Source organism: Paramisgurnus dabryanus, chromosome 19 (genome assembly GCF_030506205.2).
Source record: "Paramisgurnus dabryanus chromosome 19, PD_genome_1.1, whole genome shotgun sequence".
NCBI classification, from domain to species: domain Eukaryota; kingdom Metazoa; phylum Chordata; class Actinopteri; order Cypriniformes; family Cobitidae; genus Paramisgurnus; species Paramisgurnus dabryanus.
Window position 1 is genome coordinate 16,684,946 of NC_133355.1, and position 18,479 is coordinate 16,703,424.

The 18,479-nt window shown below is 36.7% G+C and overlaps 1 protein-coding gene across 2 annotated transcripts; it reads left to right on the forward strand.

Annotated features, from left to right (window-relative positions):
- Positions 1 to 595: 595 nt before the first annotated feature.
- On the forward strand, positions 596 to 13,073 carry pdk4 (pyruvate dehydrogenase kinase, isozyme 4). Of its 2 annotated transcripts, XM_065291760.2 has the most exons (11): positions 597 to 987; positions 1,818 to 1,959; positions 5,483 to 5,554; positions 5,688 to 5,872; positions 7,306 to 7,395; positions 7,558 to 7,635; positions 8,293 to 8,369; positions 10,047 to 10,145; positions 10,243 to 10,353; positions 10,606 to 10,719; positions 11,289 to 13,073. In XM_065291760.2, the coding sequence occupies exons 1-11, from the start codon at positions 870 to 872 to the stop codon at positions 11,430 to 11,432; spliced, it is 1,230 nt and encodes a 409-aa protein (XP_065147832.1). In that variant the 5' UTR covers positions 597 to 869; the 3' UTR covers positions 11,433 to 13,073. The 2 variants fall into 2 exon arrangements, with proteins under 2 accessions (XP_065147839.1, XP_065147832.1); XM_065291767.2 differs by lacking the exons at positions 10,047 to 10,145; positions 10,243 to 10,353; positions 10,606 to 10,719; positions 11,289 to 13,073 and having other exon boundaries at positions 596 to 987; positions 7,558 to 7,693.
- The last annotated feature ends 5,406 nt before the right edge of the window (positions 13,074 to 18,479 follow it).

Sequence of the window (18,479 nt, forward strand, 5' to 3'; positions counted from 1 at the left end):
ACATGACAACAACACATGTTCAGTTTTTATGTCACTTTAACCCCACTAGGCGTAGCAATTGTCAAAAATGGTCAAAATACAAAATTTAAGCTAATTTAACATCCAACAGAGATGTCGTTATTGATAACGGGAGGGTCATTGTACATTTACAAATAATAACCAAAATAAATGTGTATTTGTATTATATAAAAATGGAAGAAATCCATGATAATGGATGCATATGTGCTCTCGGTCACGTTGGTCACGTTACAGAACACAGTGCAAAACACCACTACCGCTGTCTTTAAAATCACGCACGCATCAGTCCCACTCCCAAAGACCTTTGATCTAGTTTCACTGTGCGCATGCGCCGAACTTTCTCTCAGTATAGACATACAGAGCGTAGATCAGCGGCGTCCGTTTGTGTCAAATGTGCTACAAACAGTATAAAATAAATTATTTAATCCATCTCCTTTTCAACATTTTTAAAACATATATTTAACATCTGTATACTTTGTTGGTGTTGATAAGTGTAAATAACCATGACTTTGAGGCGTATCAGAAAATCTATTATATTACTCTATGCAGAACTGAGTAACAGTCTCCCTCCCTCCCTCGTGTTTTGTTTGTACCCTGTTGTACCTTGTGCTGGTCAGTTGTTCTTGTTTTGGCGCAATGACAAATTAAACCGAAAAAGGGCGAATCGAGACTTGGAAGGACTTCTCTACGTTGACCATCATCAGACCCCATCGTATTTTTTACGGAGATCTTCATAAATGTTATAAAAGCAATTGGTTGTGGCAGGATGCCAAACTTTGCGAACTGCAGGATCTGATGAATGACTTTTATCGAGCACATTTCAAAACCTAGGATTTAACTAGACAGCTAACATGAAGTTTGCTCATATTTTGTTAAAGAACAGCTCAAAGCTGAACATACCCAAGCAAGTGGACAGATTTTCAAAGTACTCTCCGTCCCCTCTCTCAATGAAGCAGTTCATTGACTTTGGTAAGTTGTTTACCTGATTGCAGTGGATCTAATGCACAGCCATTAGGATTATTAACCAACGTTATGGCTTTATTATAGTAAAATGTTTTGCATTACCATATATTATTACTACAAATTGTATGGTTAAAGTATGGTTATTATACCAAGACCATCGTAAATTTGTCGTTATTAGGGTTTTACTGATAATACTAAAGTACTACTGTGGTTTACATGTACATTAATCCATTTGGCGGACTATACTATACATTTTTTATCATAATTTAACAAGTTAAACCATGACCTTGTGTTGCTAGCAATGCACTAGCTAATGACCCGAACGCTGTTACTGTAGTAAAAGGATGGGTATTTTCATAACAACTGTAAACATTGTGGTTGTGGTTGAAAATCAACTGTCTTTACTTTACTAACAGGTTTTTACTGTTTATTTTCACATGAGTTAGTTTAGCATGGAAATACTGTGGTATTTTTATGTTTTGAAAAGCATTGTATATGATAGATAAATCACAATATTATCAACTATTACTATAACTGTCCTGTAGTATCACCATACTTTTACTGTAGCAGGAAAACGACCTGCAACGTGCATGAAATGTTTTGTTATTTGACAGATGAGGCGAAACAAACAGATCAAATAAAGTTATTACAGACTTTGAATGATCTTCAGATACAATCTGTTTTTGTTAACACATGTAATGCTTTCGGTATTCAAGCACGTGTTTATTAATATAGGCATCACACCTATATTTAGGTCACTGGGCTCCATACTGTATTGCATATAGACTGAACAGTTCCAGTAGTTCAGTTCTTACATTGTAAAGTCTTGCTCACAGGATCTGCCAATGCCTGCGAGAAGACCTCCTTCATGTTTTTAAGGCAAGAGCTTCCCGTCCGGTTAGCCAACATCATGAAGGAGATCGACTTCCTCCCCGACAAACTGCTTAGCACCCCTTCACTGAAGCTACTTCAAAGCTGGTGAGAATCCTTAGCATCACCAAACCAAACTACAAATGTTTGTTTCAAACTGGTTCTCCAAACGATTTTCTCTGGAAACTAAACAACGATCTCCTCCGCTCTGTAGACCATCTGTGTTTAGATTTATGCATTTGTTTTACCCAAAGCAACTTACAGTGCATTAAAAGGTAAACAGTTTATCAGCAATTTTCAATCAGTAATTGTACAGTAATGTAAAGTGACATTGGTTGACTTTGAATCAATAAACTTAAGGACTTGTTTGTTTGGAATTGTTATGATTAAAAAAAAAACAAATGGGGTGGTATTTTTCTAAAACAGTATTAGGAAACATACTTGTATCAGTACATTGCGGAGTCAGCACATTAAGACTACCTCCTAGCAAATATTTAGGATGTCAATAGCATAAGTCAGCATTTTGTTATTATTCTGCTTTTGTTTTAGATCATCTAAATTGTTTTGACTGAACTGATTACATATATGAAGGGAACACTGAATGTATTCTGAATGTAAAAATTAATAGCTGCTAGGTCTGAAATTTGAACCTGAGGTCAAAGTTCATTGGCGTTTACATCATGGAAACAGAATTGCTGAATATGACATTCTGACAGCTGTCCTTATATCTTTCATACACTATAAAGAAATAAGTCTTTCTAATCTGTGGGCTGTGAATTGGTTGAGCAAAGGTCTTTGATAGTTAACTTGTTAAACTCATTGTAAATTAAGCAAATGCATTTTTGTAAATCCAAAAAATATCAATATTATGAGAATATTGTGCGAGTAGTCATAAGAAGTAGACGAACTTTAAGGGTTGGTAGTAACCTAGTAACCTCTCAAGTGAATATGCATGTATACTAAAACACTTAAAAGTTTAAATTAGCGTGATCTGTTGTTTTTTTTTAAACATTTTCTAGGATCATTTAACCCAGCAGTTACGTTTGTCCATATTTTACTTACCGTGTGTTGAAACAGCCCAGCATTTTTAGAGTACACGTCATGCATGAGATTAGCCTGTTGTGTATGGAAAGTATAAGAATAGACATTGTTTACAGTCTTCTAAATGATTTATATACGCAAACAATAACTGATATTGAGCTTTGTCTTGTCATCCAATGTTTGGCAAAGGCTTTGTGTTCAGGTCAGCTGTACTGCATTGAAAATCATGTAATTGAGGACATTATGTAAACTGGATGTTTTCTGCCGAGAGATCCAAAAGCCACTAAACGCCACCTCCATTAAAAATACGAAAATGATATTAACCGAATGCTCTCAGCATTATTATATGTTCATCAAATACTTGAACTTAAAATCTGCTTAATCCTAGCCTCAGGCCATTCAGAAATACTGTTGGCAGAATCCATTAAAGGGGATATTTCACAAGACTTTTAAGATGTCAAATAAGTCTTTGGTGTCCCATGAATATGTGTGTGAAGTTTCAGCTCAAAATACCATATAAATATTTTATTATAACATGTTAATATTGACACTTTGTAGGTGTGAGCAAATATGTGTTGTTTCTGGGTGTGTCATTTTAATGCGAGTTGATCTCTGCACCATATGATGCAGTGGTTGGATAGTGCAGATTAAGGGGCAGTATTATCCCCTTCTGACATCACAGGGGGAGCCAAATTTCATTTACCTATTTTTTCGCATGCTTACAGAAAATGGTTTACCAAAACTAAGTAACTGGGTTGATCTTTTTCACATTTTTTAGTTTGGTAGAAGCACTAGGGACCCAATTATAGCACTTAAACATGGAAAAAGTAAGATTTTCCTGATATGTCCCCTTAAATAGTCTACTAAAAAAATGCTTATTTACAAGAAAACATGTCAGACGCACTTAGAGTTTTGCATCTGAGCTCTTCATATTTCAAACCAATAATTAAACCAGACTGTATCATAATTTTTGTTTCAAATTATTCTAAAAACACCTTTTTTCAAGAACACATCAGCTTCTGCACAAAACCCCTCCCCCAGAGAATCGTCGCTCTTTATCGATTGATGATTGGTTCTTTTAAACTTGAAGGCGGGACTTTTATCGCCAGAGCATACTGAACATTGCATTACCCCTATTCATTGCAGTCTTGTTATATCAATATCTTGGATAAAAGTCTTGGGTGCATTAATGCAAACAATGCAGAAGTTACATGAACTATACAGTCACAATACACAATATACTATACTATATATAGTTATATGTCTCCTTAAAGGTCTAGATAGACAAGACCAGGTAGCTATCATAAACATTTTATTAGGAGTCTCTTGTGTCACTAGTCAATAGTTGTACAGGTTAAACTGAACTCTAAAAGCGGATCTTTAAAGTAATGAACATTATTTATTTCATTTCCTAATTGTTTATGACTAATCAGCTGAACAAAAACATTGTAGTATAAAGGATTTTACCCATAGTTATAATGTATTACTCTGTCTATTTTGAAAACTTCATGTTTGTTGTTGTTTTAAAATCTTGGGTTTAAAGTCTTCTTTGCTCATTGTCTGTTTTAGAATGTCAGAATATCAGTGACTCATGCTAAGATGAAAGGCCAGGCTAAATGTCACTTTGATGTTTACAGAAGTGCTGTGCAGTGTCAAATATCATTGACACTTTACACAGACAGGTGCACTGTAACATTTTCAGTCTTAATATAAACAAATCAGATTATGAAATGTGTAATGACGCAAAACACTGTTGCTTGGGTGAATTTTAGCTTAATTTTAAAGGGGACAGAGAATGAAAAACCATTTTTACCTTGTCTTTGTTGAATAATGGTAGTCTACCCACATTCACAAACATACAAAAAGTGCTGTACATGCTAAATATCTCAGTCTCATAGAAATTCCTCTTTTAGAAATGTCAGCCAGAAAACGGCCCAATCTGAAAAACTGATGCTTATGACATCACAGGCATCTCCCTGCCCCTCCACTTTAAAATAATTGGCTACATTTTTTGAGTGGCAGCAAAGTCAGCCAATCAGTAATGAGATTGCAAGTTAAGCCAGTAGGGGGAGCCAAATAGGTGCAAAACCACTTGTTTAAAATCCCCCACCCTAATAGAGCTATCTGAGAGAGGTTTTTAGGAAGCTTCTAAAGCATTACAGACCCAAACAAAAAAATTTTTGTCTACATGTCACATCACAGAACAAGGATAAATACCCTGTTCAATCATTCTATGTCACCTTTAATCACAGCCAGCCTGGATTCATCATTAAAATTGATGGTGTATGAATATGATCAATATGTGCTGTAAATACTACCATACTATTAAAAGCCTACTTTAGGCATTTAAAAAACAACTGTGTAAAATGTATTATGTTGTTACGGTGGAGCGTTCCGGCTATATGTCTGAAAGCATACATGAGCTGCCTACTTAGCAGTTTAAGCATCATAGGTTCAAACTGATCCTTCAAATGCCCATAAATGTAACCAGCAGCAATTTCCTCTAAACACAGCCTATGCCTCTTATTATGCCCTTTTGATTTTTGCCCACTTACATCAGTCTAAACAACCTGTGTGCTCCCAAAAATAGGTACGCACAGAGTCTAATGGAACTGGTTGACTTTCTGGAGAAGGACCCAGATGATAAAAAGGTTTTGACTAGGTAAGTGCAATCTAAGGGCTATTCTAGGAAATGAACAAAGTTCTGGATGAATCCCACACAAATTTAGCTCATGTTTAACTTGGCTCCAGCCTGCTTTCACTGACCTCTAATAAACAGGTCGCATGTCTCTCAGATTCACAGAAACGCTGATCAATGTCAGGAACAGGCATAATAACGTGATGCCCACCATGGCACAGGGTGTGTTAGAGTACAAGGAAGCTTTTGGCGTGGATCCTGTGACCAATCAGAACGTCCAGTACTTTTTGGACCGCTTCTACATGAGCAGAATCTCTACACGCATGCTGATGAATCAGCACAGTAAGTTTTTTGGGATGTCTACTGAAGCCAGATAAGCAGTATATTAAGCTCTAGTTGAAAAAGACTTGTGGTCTATTGATAATGTAAAACAAGTTTGGACTGCATAGATGATTTGTATTTCAAAAACAAATATTCGCATGGCCAGTTAAAGAAGCAACAATAAAATATTTGAAAATTATGGAAAACTTGATAATTGTTACTATTTATTTTACCATGGGTCAATGACATGACCAGCACATTTTTGTGTCCAGGTGTATTATTTACTTGATATATTTATGAAGTCTTTCACTTTATTCTATAAAACCTATATAGTTAAAAAAAATCTGTACTTTTTTAATAATAAATATGTTTTGGTTTCTCAAACTTGTAAAATGTCAGGCGGAGCAACTGTCTATAAATTAACAGTTTAAGACAAGGGTCTATTAAAAATTAAATTAAAATATTTCAGCGTTGTTTTGTGTATGAAACCTTTCCTTATAAAACCTTATAAATCACATTTTACAAATTTCAGTAGCTGTTGGGATAATTTTAATCCTTTGGTTTAACCATTTGAATGTTTTCAAATGTCAGCGTGGTACAACCACAATCTTATGGATCTTTTATTGAGAAATTAACAAGTATAAACAGTAAACATGATATTACATGATAAATGGATCCCAGTGATCCAGCCATCGCTTATGAGAGATTTTAGTTTTTTCTAAAATACTAAAAAACAGCTTAGGTAGACGAATACATTTTTGTGTCAGGTGGTACAACCAATGTAAAACTAGGAAAATGTATTTAATCAAATCTTTTAATTAAAATTAAAAATTATACTTATGCACTTAGTATCAGAGGCAAGGGTTAACTATAGACCCAATATAGTCCGGTTATGAGTAACCCACTTACACCCTAAATAATTTGGTTACATGACAATTTTGCCAAAATAATAAAGATGTACGATATTCCATCATTTAAGGAAAGTCAACAGGTGTTTAATGTGTTTGCTTTCATTTTTTTACATGTTGTAAAAGTATATGCAACGTCTTTTATTGGGCTATGGTTCAACATCTATTAGACTTTCACTGGGAGCCCAAATTTAGCCTTTTTTTTTTTTTAGCCAAAATTGCTTGCTGGGAAGCTTGTTCAAAGGAAATTAGTTGCAGAAGTCAGTTGGAGCAAGCAGGAAGCGAAAGAGTGCACCTGCAATGAATGTCCCTGTAAAATAAATACCACTGTCAAGGAAACAAACAATCAGCCCAATACAGGGAGCATATTAATACTCCTCGTAATGTATGTATATATAAATTTTAACATAAAATATTGATGTTTTAAAAAAGTAATTGACAGCGTCCAAACACCCATTATGTGTCAACTACCTCCAAAATTATATCATTGTTACATTTAATAGACCTGCTTTACAATGTTCTTACAACAAAATGTGTTTATTTTAGCATTAATCTTTGATGGCAGCACCAATCCAGCCCACCCCAAACACATTGGCAGTATCGACCCAAACTGTGACGTTGTGGAGGTTGTAAAAGGTAAACAAAACACTTTTAACTCTATGAATAAAACCTAATTATATTCTGAGGAAATCTGTATGAAATATTCTTTCTGCTCCATATTTTAATGTTTCCTTAGCTTAGAGAAATGGACATTGCTATTGTTGTGAAATATATCTCTCCATTTTTTTCTCACTCCAGATGCCTTTGAGAGTTCCAAGATGCTTTGTGATCAATACTATTTGACGTCTCCTGAAGTGGAAATCAACCAAGTCAACTGTGAGCGAGAATTTCCTCTCTCAGACTTTCAGTTCAGTCTTTGTGTGGGCTGTGTGTGGTGAGTCCTAACCTTTGAGAAGGCCTGAGCTGTGCAGCGGCAGTCTTAACAAATTCATTTATACACACGATGATGCAACAATGCTTGTCTAAAGATTTGGAAACGTTTGACGTCGGAACACTGAAATTGATTGGTGGGAATTATGGGTATGCAGTGTTTTAAAACGCCACATCCTTTCCTTGCATGTTATATAATATGCCTATGAGTTGTTTTGAGTAATTCCACTTTTTTGTAAGGTGTAGATTGATAGGCAGTAGTAACATGTTTGAATTTGATGTTACAGTATGTCAAAACTAAACTGTTATGTAATCCACATTGATCTAACTGGAACAGCGTTGTGTACACAGTTGCATAATCTTGGCACAGTTAGTCTTCTTTTATCTCTTTAACATGTAAATATTACTGTACTGTATACACAACCCCTTAATAGGGTTGAGTGAGCACACCATTTGCATTTGGTCACCTGTTTTACCAACACATAGCTACAGATACATAGCCAGCATACTATATTGTCTATCGGCTGTGTCAGTGTGGTGGCAAGAAAATATGGATTGTTAAAATAACAAGATCATGTTACATTGTTGTTTTATTTTTTGCAGATAAAGGACCCAACGAGCCCGTACACATAGTTTATGTGCCTTCTCACCTGTATCACATGCTTTTTGAGCTCTTCAAGGTACATTAACTCTATTTATGTCTTACTCCACATACACAATACTCTTAAATAAGCAATTTTAAATGAAAATCAGGTTATTATTTACTTAACCTCATCATGTTGTTTGACTGAATTTGTTGTTGCATGACTTTCATATTTCCAGTAAAGACAACCGAAAAGGTTTGAATATCGGTATGTCTCAGTTTGTTAGGAGACCTGCAGCCACCATTGACATTTGGTTTCATTGACGTCAAACCCTGCACAATGTGTCTTGACTTGTAAGGTTCAAATATGGGTTAAATATGAAAGCTACAGCTGGACCAAGAACTTCAAAGGTGCCATAGAATGTAAAACTGTATTTACCTAGGCATATATGAATTATAAGGCCGGTGACACACTGGATGCGTGGCGTAAGCGTCTCAGCTGCGTGGCGTGTCCGTTTTTAATTCGGCTTCCATGTTAACAGGTTAGAGCTTGCAGACTGCCTGCATGAGACGCGCGGAAAACGCGTGCTTGCTAGAAATAGAACCGATGCCTATTTTTCACGCCACACGCAAGCGTCTTGGAAGCGTTTCCAGCCAAAATATACGTCACCTATAGCAACAGCAGCGCGTCAGCGCTGAGTCAGGCATGTTTCTGGTATGTACAGACACAGAAAACGCAAAGCAGCCGCCACGCAACTGACACGCAACAGATACGCCACGCATCCAGTGTGTCACCGGCCTAAGAGCTCTGTACATGGGAATGACACATCAAGACCCTCAAACGCGTTTGTTTCCTCATTTTTATGTAAACCTCACGTACGCAGGTTTTGCAGGTCCATATTGAAAAAAAGACAAACTTACCCCTCAGAAATGTCCATTAACAATCTCCAAACAATTAGTTGTTCCTCAAAATCTGTATTTTTGTCTGATACAGGCTCCAAAATATAAGGTCTGTTGACTAATGTGAGCTATTGACATGAGCCGCAGAGCGGAGCCAATCAGAGCAGAGCTCAGCATTATTATTCATGACCTTTCCAAATAGGGCAAAAATAGACCAGTTACATACCTTCTATGTAGATATCAAAGAACAATTTAACATATTATTTCAATGCATTCTTTGGCACCTTTAAAGGGATAGTTCGGCCAAAAATGATATTAAACCCATGATTTACTCACCCCCAAGCTGTCCGAGTTGCATATGTCCATCGTTTTCCAGACAAACACATTTTCGGATATTTTATAAAATGTTTTAGATCTTTCAGTTAATTAAATGTAATGTTACGGGTCCACCCATAGTCCACGACCTTCAAGTCCAAAAAAAGTGCGTCCATCCTTCACAAAATAAATCCAAACGGCTCCAGGATGATAAACAAAGGTCTTCTGAGGGTAATCTGTGCGGTGTTGTTGTAGAAATATCCATATTTAAAACTTTATTTAAAATGTGTTTGTCTGATAAACGATGGACATATGCAACTCGGACAGCTTGGGGGTGAGTAAATCATGGGTTTAATATAATTTTTGGCCGAACTATCCCTTTAAATTTCGGTCTGTTCCTCACAAATGCTATCATGACTTATAGAGTTTGGAACAATATGATTATGAGTATTAAATAATGTCTGATTTTTCAAATTCAGGTAAAGTAAGTCCTAAAGCTGGTAACTGTGTGTTTGTGATGCATTTGAAGATCATATGAGATTGCTTTTCTCCATAACAGAATGCAATGAGAGCAACTGTTGAAACTCATGAGACCAGCCTACATCTCCCACCAATCAAAGTGAGAGTTTCTCTGGGAAAAGAAGACCTAACCATCAAGGTTAGCTTTCGTTGACATGCCTCATATATATTACGGTTCATAATACTTTTCATTTAACTTACAAACATGTTTTGCGATGACTCCTGTGTTGTAATAGATGTCCGACAGAGGAGGTGGAGTTCCCTTGAGAAAAATCGAGAGACTTTACAGCTACATGTATTCAACCGCACCGAGTCCTGTGGTTGGAGATTCCCGCAACGCACCCCTGGTAAGAGCCCCAGTTTGAAACGTAGCGTGTGCAGAAGTCCTTTTTGTGTAGTGTTTGTTACAGTATATTGTGTTATGTTAACGCATGTTAAAACTTTGAACAAGTGTAATCTGTGACTTTACAGAAGTAAGCAGGGTTATAAATGAGCAGAATTACCAACAGCTCATTGTGCCGTTTTCAGCAGGTTAGAATTGTAATGCAGTTGTTATGCTTGTCTCTCTCTTCCTTGCTTTCACACCCATTTTTTCGCAGGCTGGTTTTGGCTATGGTCTTCCTATCTCCCGCCTGTATGCCAAGTACTTCCAGGGAGATCTGCAGCTTTACTCCATGGAGGGATATGGCACAGCAGCAGTCATATATTTAAAGGTACACACTGACTGTTTTCAAGTCAATAAAGAACTCTACAATACATTTACACATTTGTCAGACACTATTATCCAAAGCTGTCAAGTTGTACATTTTTCAAAAGTATGTGTGTTCCCTGGGATCGAAACTATGAGCTTTAAGCGAAGGAAACATAACAGAAATCTATTAAAGGTGCAGTGTGTAACTTTGTAGAAGTATGAAATGACTAATGAGTATTGTTTTTATTACCTTAGAATGAGCCGTTTTTATCTTCATACCCCGCAGGTCCCCTTACATGGAAGTCGCCATATTGTACCGCCATGTTTTTACAGTAGCCCTAAATGGACAAACTGCTCTACAGAGCACATTTTGTCACTAGTTCTGTTTTTTGTCTTAGACAACATGTTTGTCCTGTGGCAACAACCATATCTTCCCTATATATTTCGGTGAACGGAGGACTGAGCCGTTGGTTGCAATTCACAATCTCACTGCTAGATGCCACTAAAATCTACACACTGCACCTTTAAAGGCTCAGTCCATAGCTCATCCCTCAAAACAGTTTATTCATTTTACTCTTCTGTTTATAACAGGCCTTATCATCTGAATCAATAGAGAGACTTCCTGTGTTTAACAAGTCAGCTTTAAGGCATTATCAAACAAGCATGGAGGCCGACGACTGGTGCATCCCGAGCAGCGAACCCAAGAAACTGGGAAAGTATGAGTACAGCGTTTGAGAGCGAGGGAACACTCATCTGATAAACATAGGAACTTTATGGGGCTATGGTCAGTGTGTGTTGGCAAGACCTTGAATTGGTTTAGGATAATTATTTACGCAATTATTCGGGAATTTCAGAAGCATTGTGTTATCACAGGTTTGATAATTGACTTTTTGAATGTTATATATGAATAACAAGCCATAGTTGTCTTCCATGTTTCACACTGGTAATAATCCATCGCACACTTCGTTTGCTGTGCTTACACTTTCTAGTCTTCAGAGAACAGGCTTCTCTATAGTAGGGAGGGACAAATAAACTTGTGAAATCACAAGTGTTTTAAAGTTTGTGTTTTAGGCAGTGGGGCCAAGTTTTTGTTTAGCTTTGTGTAAGTTATTGTTTGGGAGAACACAACTAATAAGTAAGCAAGGCTGTATTTAGTTCCTTGGGAGAATAATGCATTCACAATGCAAACCTTTGAATGACATTAGTTGTGCATTGTTTGCTGGTTTCATATTGCAGAGTTGGACCTACTGTCTAACACTCCATTTAGTTTTGATTGTGAAAATGTGATTCTGTTATTCAGGCCATATCATTTTTCAACTTAAGATAAATGCTTTCCGAAAATAAAATAACACTATCATTAATAATACATTGATAGAGTTGTTGCCATTATACCAGCTATGTTATTTGACTGACATTTTCTGGAGGATTTCGTATTACAGAACTTGAATTTGACGCATCATGAACTGCGTCTAGGCCCAGGTTAGTAACTGTGGTATTTATTTATGTGTCTAAATAGGTTTGACCATAGGTTTGTTATGTGTGATGCTTTTTCTGACCACACAGTGTAAAATGTATGATTGTTGTGTCAGCATGACATTTGGCAGCATTGTAAGGGGCAGTTCACATTTTGCGTCTAAAACCGCGTGGAAAACGCGACCGTTGTTTGGTTCTTGTCCTGCGGTGCGCTTGCGGCATTCTGAAAAGTTGGAATGTTTTTAAGTTGATGCAGTGTGGACTTGAGCGCGCAAAAGACGCGAAATGTGAATCGCCCCTTAATCAACATTATTGTAATTTTTTGTTTGTTTTGTAAGGATGATACTGTAACAATGATTTGGCAGTATTTCCTTTATTTTTATTTCCATATCATAGATAAATGACATTTCTAGTATTTTAATTTTTGTGTTAAGAATTGTTTTTGAGTGAAATTTAAGAATTGTTATTTTGTTATTTTTATTTTTTATCTAAAAAAACAATGTGAAGGACCTAAATGATTTGTTAAGGTGGCAATAGCTGTTTTAGGTTTTAAGTGACACTCTTCAAACTTTTCTGTCCGTTGTCTCAAAAGGATTATTTGCACTTTCTCAGCTGTAATGTTAAACTGACATTGACTCTGTTGATTAATGTCTTCATTCATACCTCATCTTGAGCTTTATTAGAGTCACGAGGAGCTTGATGTCCTCTTTCCGTCCATATTAAACATGTTGAATCTTGGTTGTGCTAGATCCACCATCCTGTGTTCAGAAAGCAGCTAAGCTCTAATGTTCAGGATCAGTGCCAAAACTGTTTGCCTCACTGAATTAATGGATACACAGCAGTCTTCATATACTGTAGTGCCTGTTTCTGTACTATTAAAACAATAAATGAAGAAAAAGTTCAGTTTTTTGTGTGCTAGTGTGTGTGTTTGCTACTAGCTAGTTTAATAAACAAGGGTTTCACAACAACCAACAACTTATGTCACAGTGAAAATAAATTTTTAAAGGATTAGTTCAATTCAATTTTATTTATATAGCGCTTGTCACAATTGTTAATTGTTGCAAAGCAGCTTTACATGAGTAGATGTAGAGGAGAACACTGAAAATCAATAGATAGGATAAGAAGTAAAATATTGCGGCTAAGGTTAAAACCGTACAAGCGTGCATATTAATAATGTAACGTATACAGTTAAGTGCTAAGCTAAGCCAAAGTTGGATGACTCTCCCTGGGACTAAAAAAACCCCTTAGGAGAAAACCCGGTGGGAAAAACTCCTAGAAGGACAAAAAACCCTAGGGAGAAATGAATATATATTTATATATATAGACACGGTAGGGATAGGAAGCGGGTAAGCAGATTAAACTGGTTCAGTCGTTGGTCGCGCATCGGCTGGGCATCACATTGGTCCCGTACACACTGCATATTAATTCGGTTGTCACTTCACCTTTTAATGCTTAATCCTGTTCTGTACACACACACAAGGCCGCCTTAATGCACGGGCTTACCTGGGCTGAAGCCCAGGGGCCTCCCAAGTTCAAGGGCCTCCCAAGTTTGCGTTCATGATGAGCTGAAAAGGTCATATTGTTTTGTAACTTGTCAGGTTTTCTGTCAATCACTCTAATTGAACGTTACATGGCTGCTGATTGGTCCGTTGTAACTTAACGTGAAATAAAATGTCAGACGTAACATATGTAATTAAGTGCGCGTTGTCAACTTGCCATTCCTGCACGTTAGACTGAGTATGACAGAGAAACAGGAAATAATCCACCAACAAATGAAAGAGTAATTTCTGAAATTTCATAATAAGCACTAGTGAGGTGCAGGTCTCTCTCTCTTTCGTGCGCGCGCTCGCTCGCTCGTTCGCTCTCTCTGTGCTCGTGCAGCTGTCTGAGTCTCTGGCATGCAGAAGTCTCTTCAAACGTGCACAAGAAACTGTGCCGCTAAATTAAGAAAGGAGTTCCCGCACATAATGCTGTTAGTTGTTATAAAGTTTAAGTTTACTCGCGTTTATATCAGTGACGCGTGCGCAGCTGGAGCGATAGCTCACAGTACATACATCTGTTGGTTTAGAAAGACGAGAAAGAGACGCAACGGTAAAGGTGCAGTAACATTGAAATCACTCGCGCTTCACGCCCTTACCGCGGTCGGTGTAAATTGTAAAGAGCGACAAGACCATCTCAAATGATCATCCCCTGATAGCACCATTATAATCTCATTATCTAAAGATCTTATATACAGGTATGTTCCCTGTCTGTCTTGTGCATATTCATACTTGGTCGTTTTACATTCTTATGTATGCATAAATACTAAATACAATGCATACTATATCTTCAATAGCCTACAAAATAAATAACTGATTAAAAACCAAGATTCTGTATATAAAGACTTATCTTTTGTTATCATTAATGCATTTTTACTTTAAAACTAACTTTAACTTATTATATTTTTAAAACTGTGGTGAGCATTTAAGTATGAGTGGCAATTTTCTGCAAATTTGTATATTCCAAAAACTATATAAATATAAAGCTTATAAACATATATACTCTCACACATTTTGGTTTTATTATCACCACATGTTGCTGTGTGTGGTTGTTAAATAAACTGTCTTGTGTTTATGCTCAAGTGGGCTCAGTGATATGTTAATAACAATATTATGGTGTTTTCTGGCTCAAAGAGGGAAAACTCACAGTTGTATGTCTCGAAAGAAACTAATGCATTTTGTGATGTAGATTACCTAGATATTACACTTAAAAAAAAATTTAGACTATAAATCGAGGGGAAGGGGGGCCTACAAAACCTCTTAGCCCCGGGGCCTCACATTAGGTTAAGGCGGCCCTGCACACACAGTTCAGTAATTTACGGTATTGACAACCGAATTCCACAACCGAATTAACTCCCGCAAAATGCAGGTAGTGACAACCACATTTACAGAAACTCTGCACAGTGTGTACATAACCGAACTGAACAACTAGTAGTTAATCAAGTGTTTAAACGTTCATCATAAACAGGACAGGTCTCTCTTCTGAAAAAAATAAATGCTTAGAAGGGGAAAAAGTCTTCTGTATGCGCGGTTCAGAAAATGACAGAGGCACAAGCGTTTGCTGACTAGTGTTGCCAGATCTTGCATTAAAAAAAAACAGCGAACAAGAAGAATCCAATAATAAACCGAAATAAATCTAAATGCTTTACCTCAAAGATCAAAATATTGGGACCGGCCTCTTCACGCTTTATTAACATCAAAAACTTGATCGCTTCATGAGCCAAAAGCTATAAACGGTTAAGGACCAAAACGGTAATTACGTACAAAAAAGACGAGGACCTGGCAACACTGCAAGACCGCGCGCTCCGTACTGTGAAGCAGCCTCACAAAAGCATAAAATACACAACGCCAAGATGGAGGTTTATTGCAAAACACAATGTTGTTATTATTTTGGTCAAATCTGTGATAAGCACGCGAGACGGCAGAACGTTGCTATGGTTATCTCTGTGTCAATCATCGCATTTTCGGGAGTGAGTCTTGTTCCGTACAGACATGAAACGAACATTTAGGGGATTCACTCCCGCATTTTAATGCGGTTGTCACTCCCGAAAGTTTGTAGTGTGTACGAGACCAGTGAAGGACAGCCAGTAGATCAGTGGTGCAATGACCTTCACAGCAACAGGAACTGGGTCTGTTTGTCTCATTGTCCTCGGGGTCGAGGACGAGACAGGGAGACAAAAACAGAATTCTATTAGCGTAGGGGCCGTTCACATGTAATGCAATTGTCCTACATTATAGTGATTTAATTCAGCTCGGTTCCAGACAGGCTAACTATTGCGGCAAGAGTAATGTGATTTTACCACGATTGGATGTTAATAGGAGGTCATTTGTAACTCTAAGCAGCGCTGTTTCTGTGTAATGGTGGGGCCTTAATCCTGATTCGAACTTTTCATATGTATTATTATTCGCTATGAATGTGCGTAGCTGGCTTGCCATTACTTTTTCTAATATTTTAGTTAAAGATATTTAGTACCGTGTCTGACACTACATGAAATACCTCTTTTAGTAATTTTGTGGGAACGGGGTCTAATATACAGGACGATGATTTAGATGACGTTACTAATTTAGAGAGCTCTTCTATTGTAGTAGGTTTAAATGACTCAAGATGTTCGTATGATAATCTAGTGGTAAATGTACTATTGGGTAGAGTGGTGGCTGCTTGCGTAGTTTCTATGTTTTCCCTAATAAACATAATTTTGTTAGTAAAGAAGTTCATGAAGTCGTTACTATTGTGTTGGAGTTTACTATTGGTTTCTGTTTGTTCTTTGTTTCCAGTCAGTTTCGCAACTGTGCTAAAGAGGAAACGAGGGTTGTTATGATTTTCTTTAATAAGCGTACTGAGATAGGTAGATCTGGCGGTTTTAATAGCCTGTCTGTAGTGTTGAACACTCTCTTTCCATGCTGAACGCCATACCCAGGGCCGCCTTAACCTAATGTGAGGCCCTGGGGCTGAGAGGTTTTGGAGGCCCCCATCCCCTAAATTTATAGTCTCATTTAAAAAAAAAGTGTAATAGGTAATCTACATCACAAAATCAGAGGTGTAAAGTACTTGAGTAAATGTACTTCGTTACTGTACTTAAGTATTTTTTGGGCTACTTTGTACTTGTACTGAGTATCAAAAATATAGGCAACTTTTACTCTCTACTCAATTACATTTTTGATCGGGTATTTGTACTCTTTACTCCACTACATTTGAAATGACACTTAACGTTACTCACTACATTGTTTATTCGTCAAATAAAAACGAGACGAAAGTGTCAGAGGGTGATGATGGATAGAATCTGTGGTCGCGAGGTTACACGCACACACATTTGGCGCTGCGCAAAGCAATCGTATGAAATCAAAGTACTGCGAGAGCGAATCAAATGCATATGGAGAAGTCTGGTCTCGCGGTACTTTGATGTCAAACGCTGAATGGCTTGCGTTGAGCCACCGTAGCGGGACATCTGCGTGCTGCGTATGTCATAAACTGTAGAGAAAAGTTCGCGTCTGGTCTGAGAGAAGAGATAAAGAGCAAACATATGGATGCATATCACATTTGCTTCAGTCAAGGGACCATTTTTTAAACATGTGATGCTACAATCAAAACAAAAGTGATGCGCGATTGCAGGAGGGTCATCCCGCAACTCAAAGGCAAGCACAAATGTTTATATACTCTGATGCTACCTTATCAGCTAACCTGAGCTGGTACATAACTTGATATAACTTACTATATAAGCCAAAATAAACCAGCGAGGTCCTGTACTGATTGCCCGAGTAACTTAAATACATTATAAGATTGATAATAAGTGTACAATTTCACTGTCCTCACATTTAATCAAGTATGCTGTAATGTATTTACTGTAAAGAGGGATGCATGACGGAAGAAATGTAGTGCACTTAATGTGAGAGAGTCGTGTTACGTACTACATGTGTTTACAATTAATCTTTCAAATGAACAACTTCACGTTTTTAATATGCATTATCATATTTCTGTTAGTGTAATTTTAGTTTACTGGAATTTTTTAAATATTAAAATTATATCTTTTTTAGGATAGGCCTATATAAGAATATTTGGTAACACTTTACAATAAGGTTCATTAGTTAACAGTAGTTAATGTATTAACCAACTTCAACAAACCATGAGCAATACATTTGTTACATTATTTATTAATCTTTGTTAATGTTAGTTAATAAAAATGTAAGCTTTAATTGTTTGTTCATGTTAGTTCAGAGTGCATTAACTAATGTTAACAAGATTTTAATAAAGTATTAGTAATTGTTGAAATTAACATTAACAATGATGAATAAATGCTGTATAAGTGCAGTTCATTATTAGTTCATGTTAACTAATGTAGCTAACTAATGTTAACTAATGAACCTTATTGTAAAGTGTTACCATATATTTATATCACAAAGTTAGGCTATATATTTTTCAGCATGGCACATTCAAGTACACAATGACACTAGACTAAAATTAAATGGGTTTAAATTAAATTTAATGTAGATTTCTAGACTAAAATCTCATGGCATTTAGTTGAATAAAATTAGACTAAAACTAAATCAATTCAGATGACAAAAATATGACTAAAACTTAATTAAATTTTAGTCAAAAGACTGTGACTATGTTTAATCTGTGTTTGTTCTGCCAGGTCAAAATTTTGAGGTGTTTGATTTCTTTTCTACTGTATATTAGGAAATAAAACCTCATAAATAAACTTTCTTAGTTTTCACTGCCCGGACCTACAATGTCTCTTTGTGTTGAATACTAGTGCATCTTTGAGACAACATT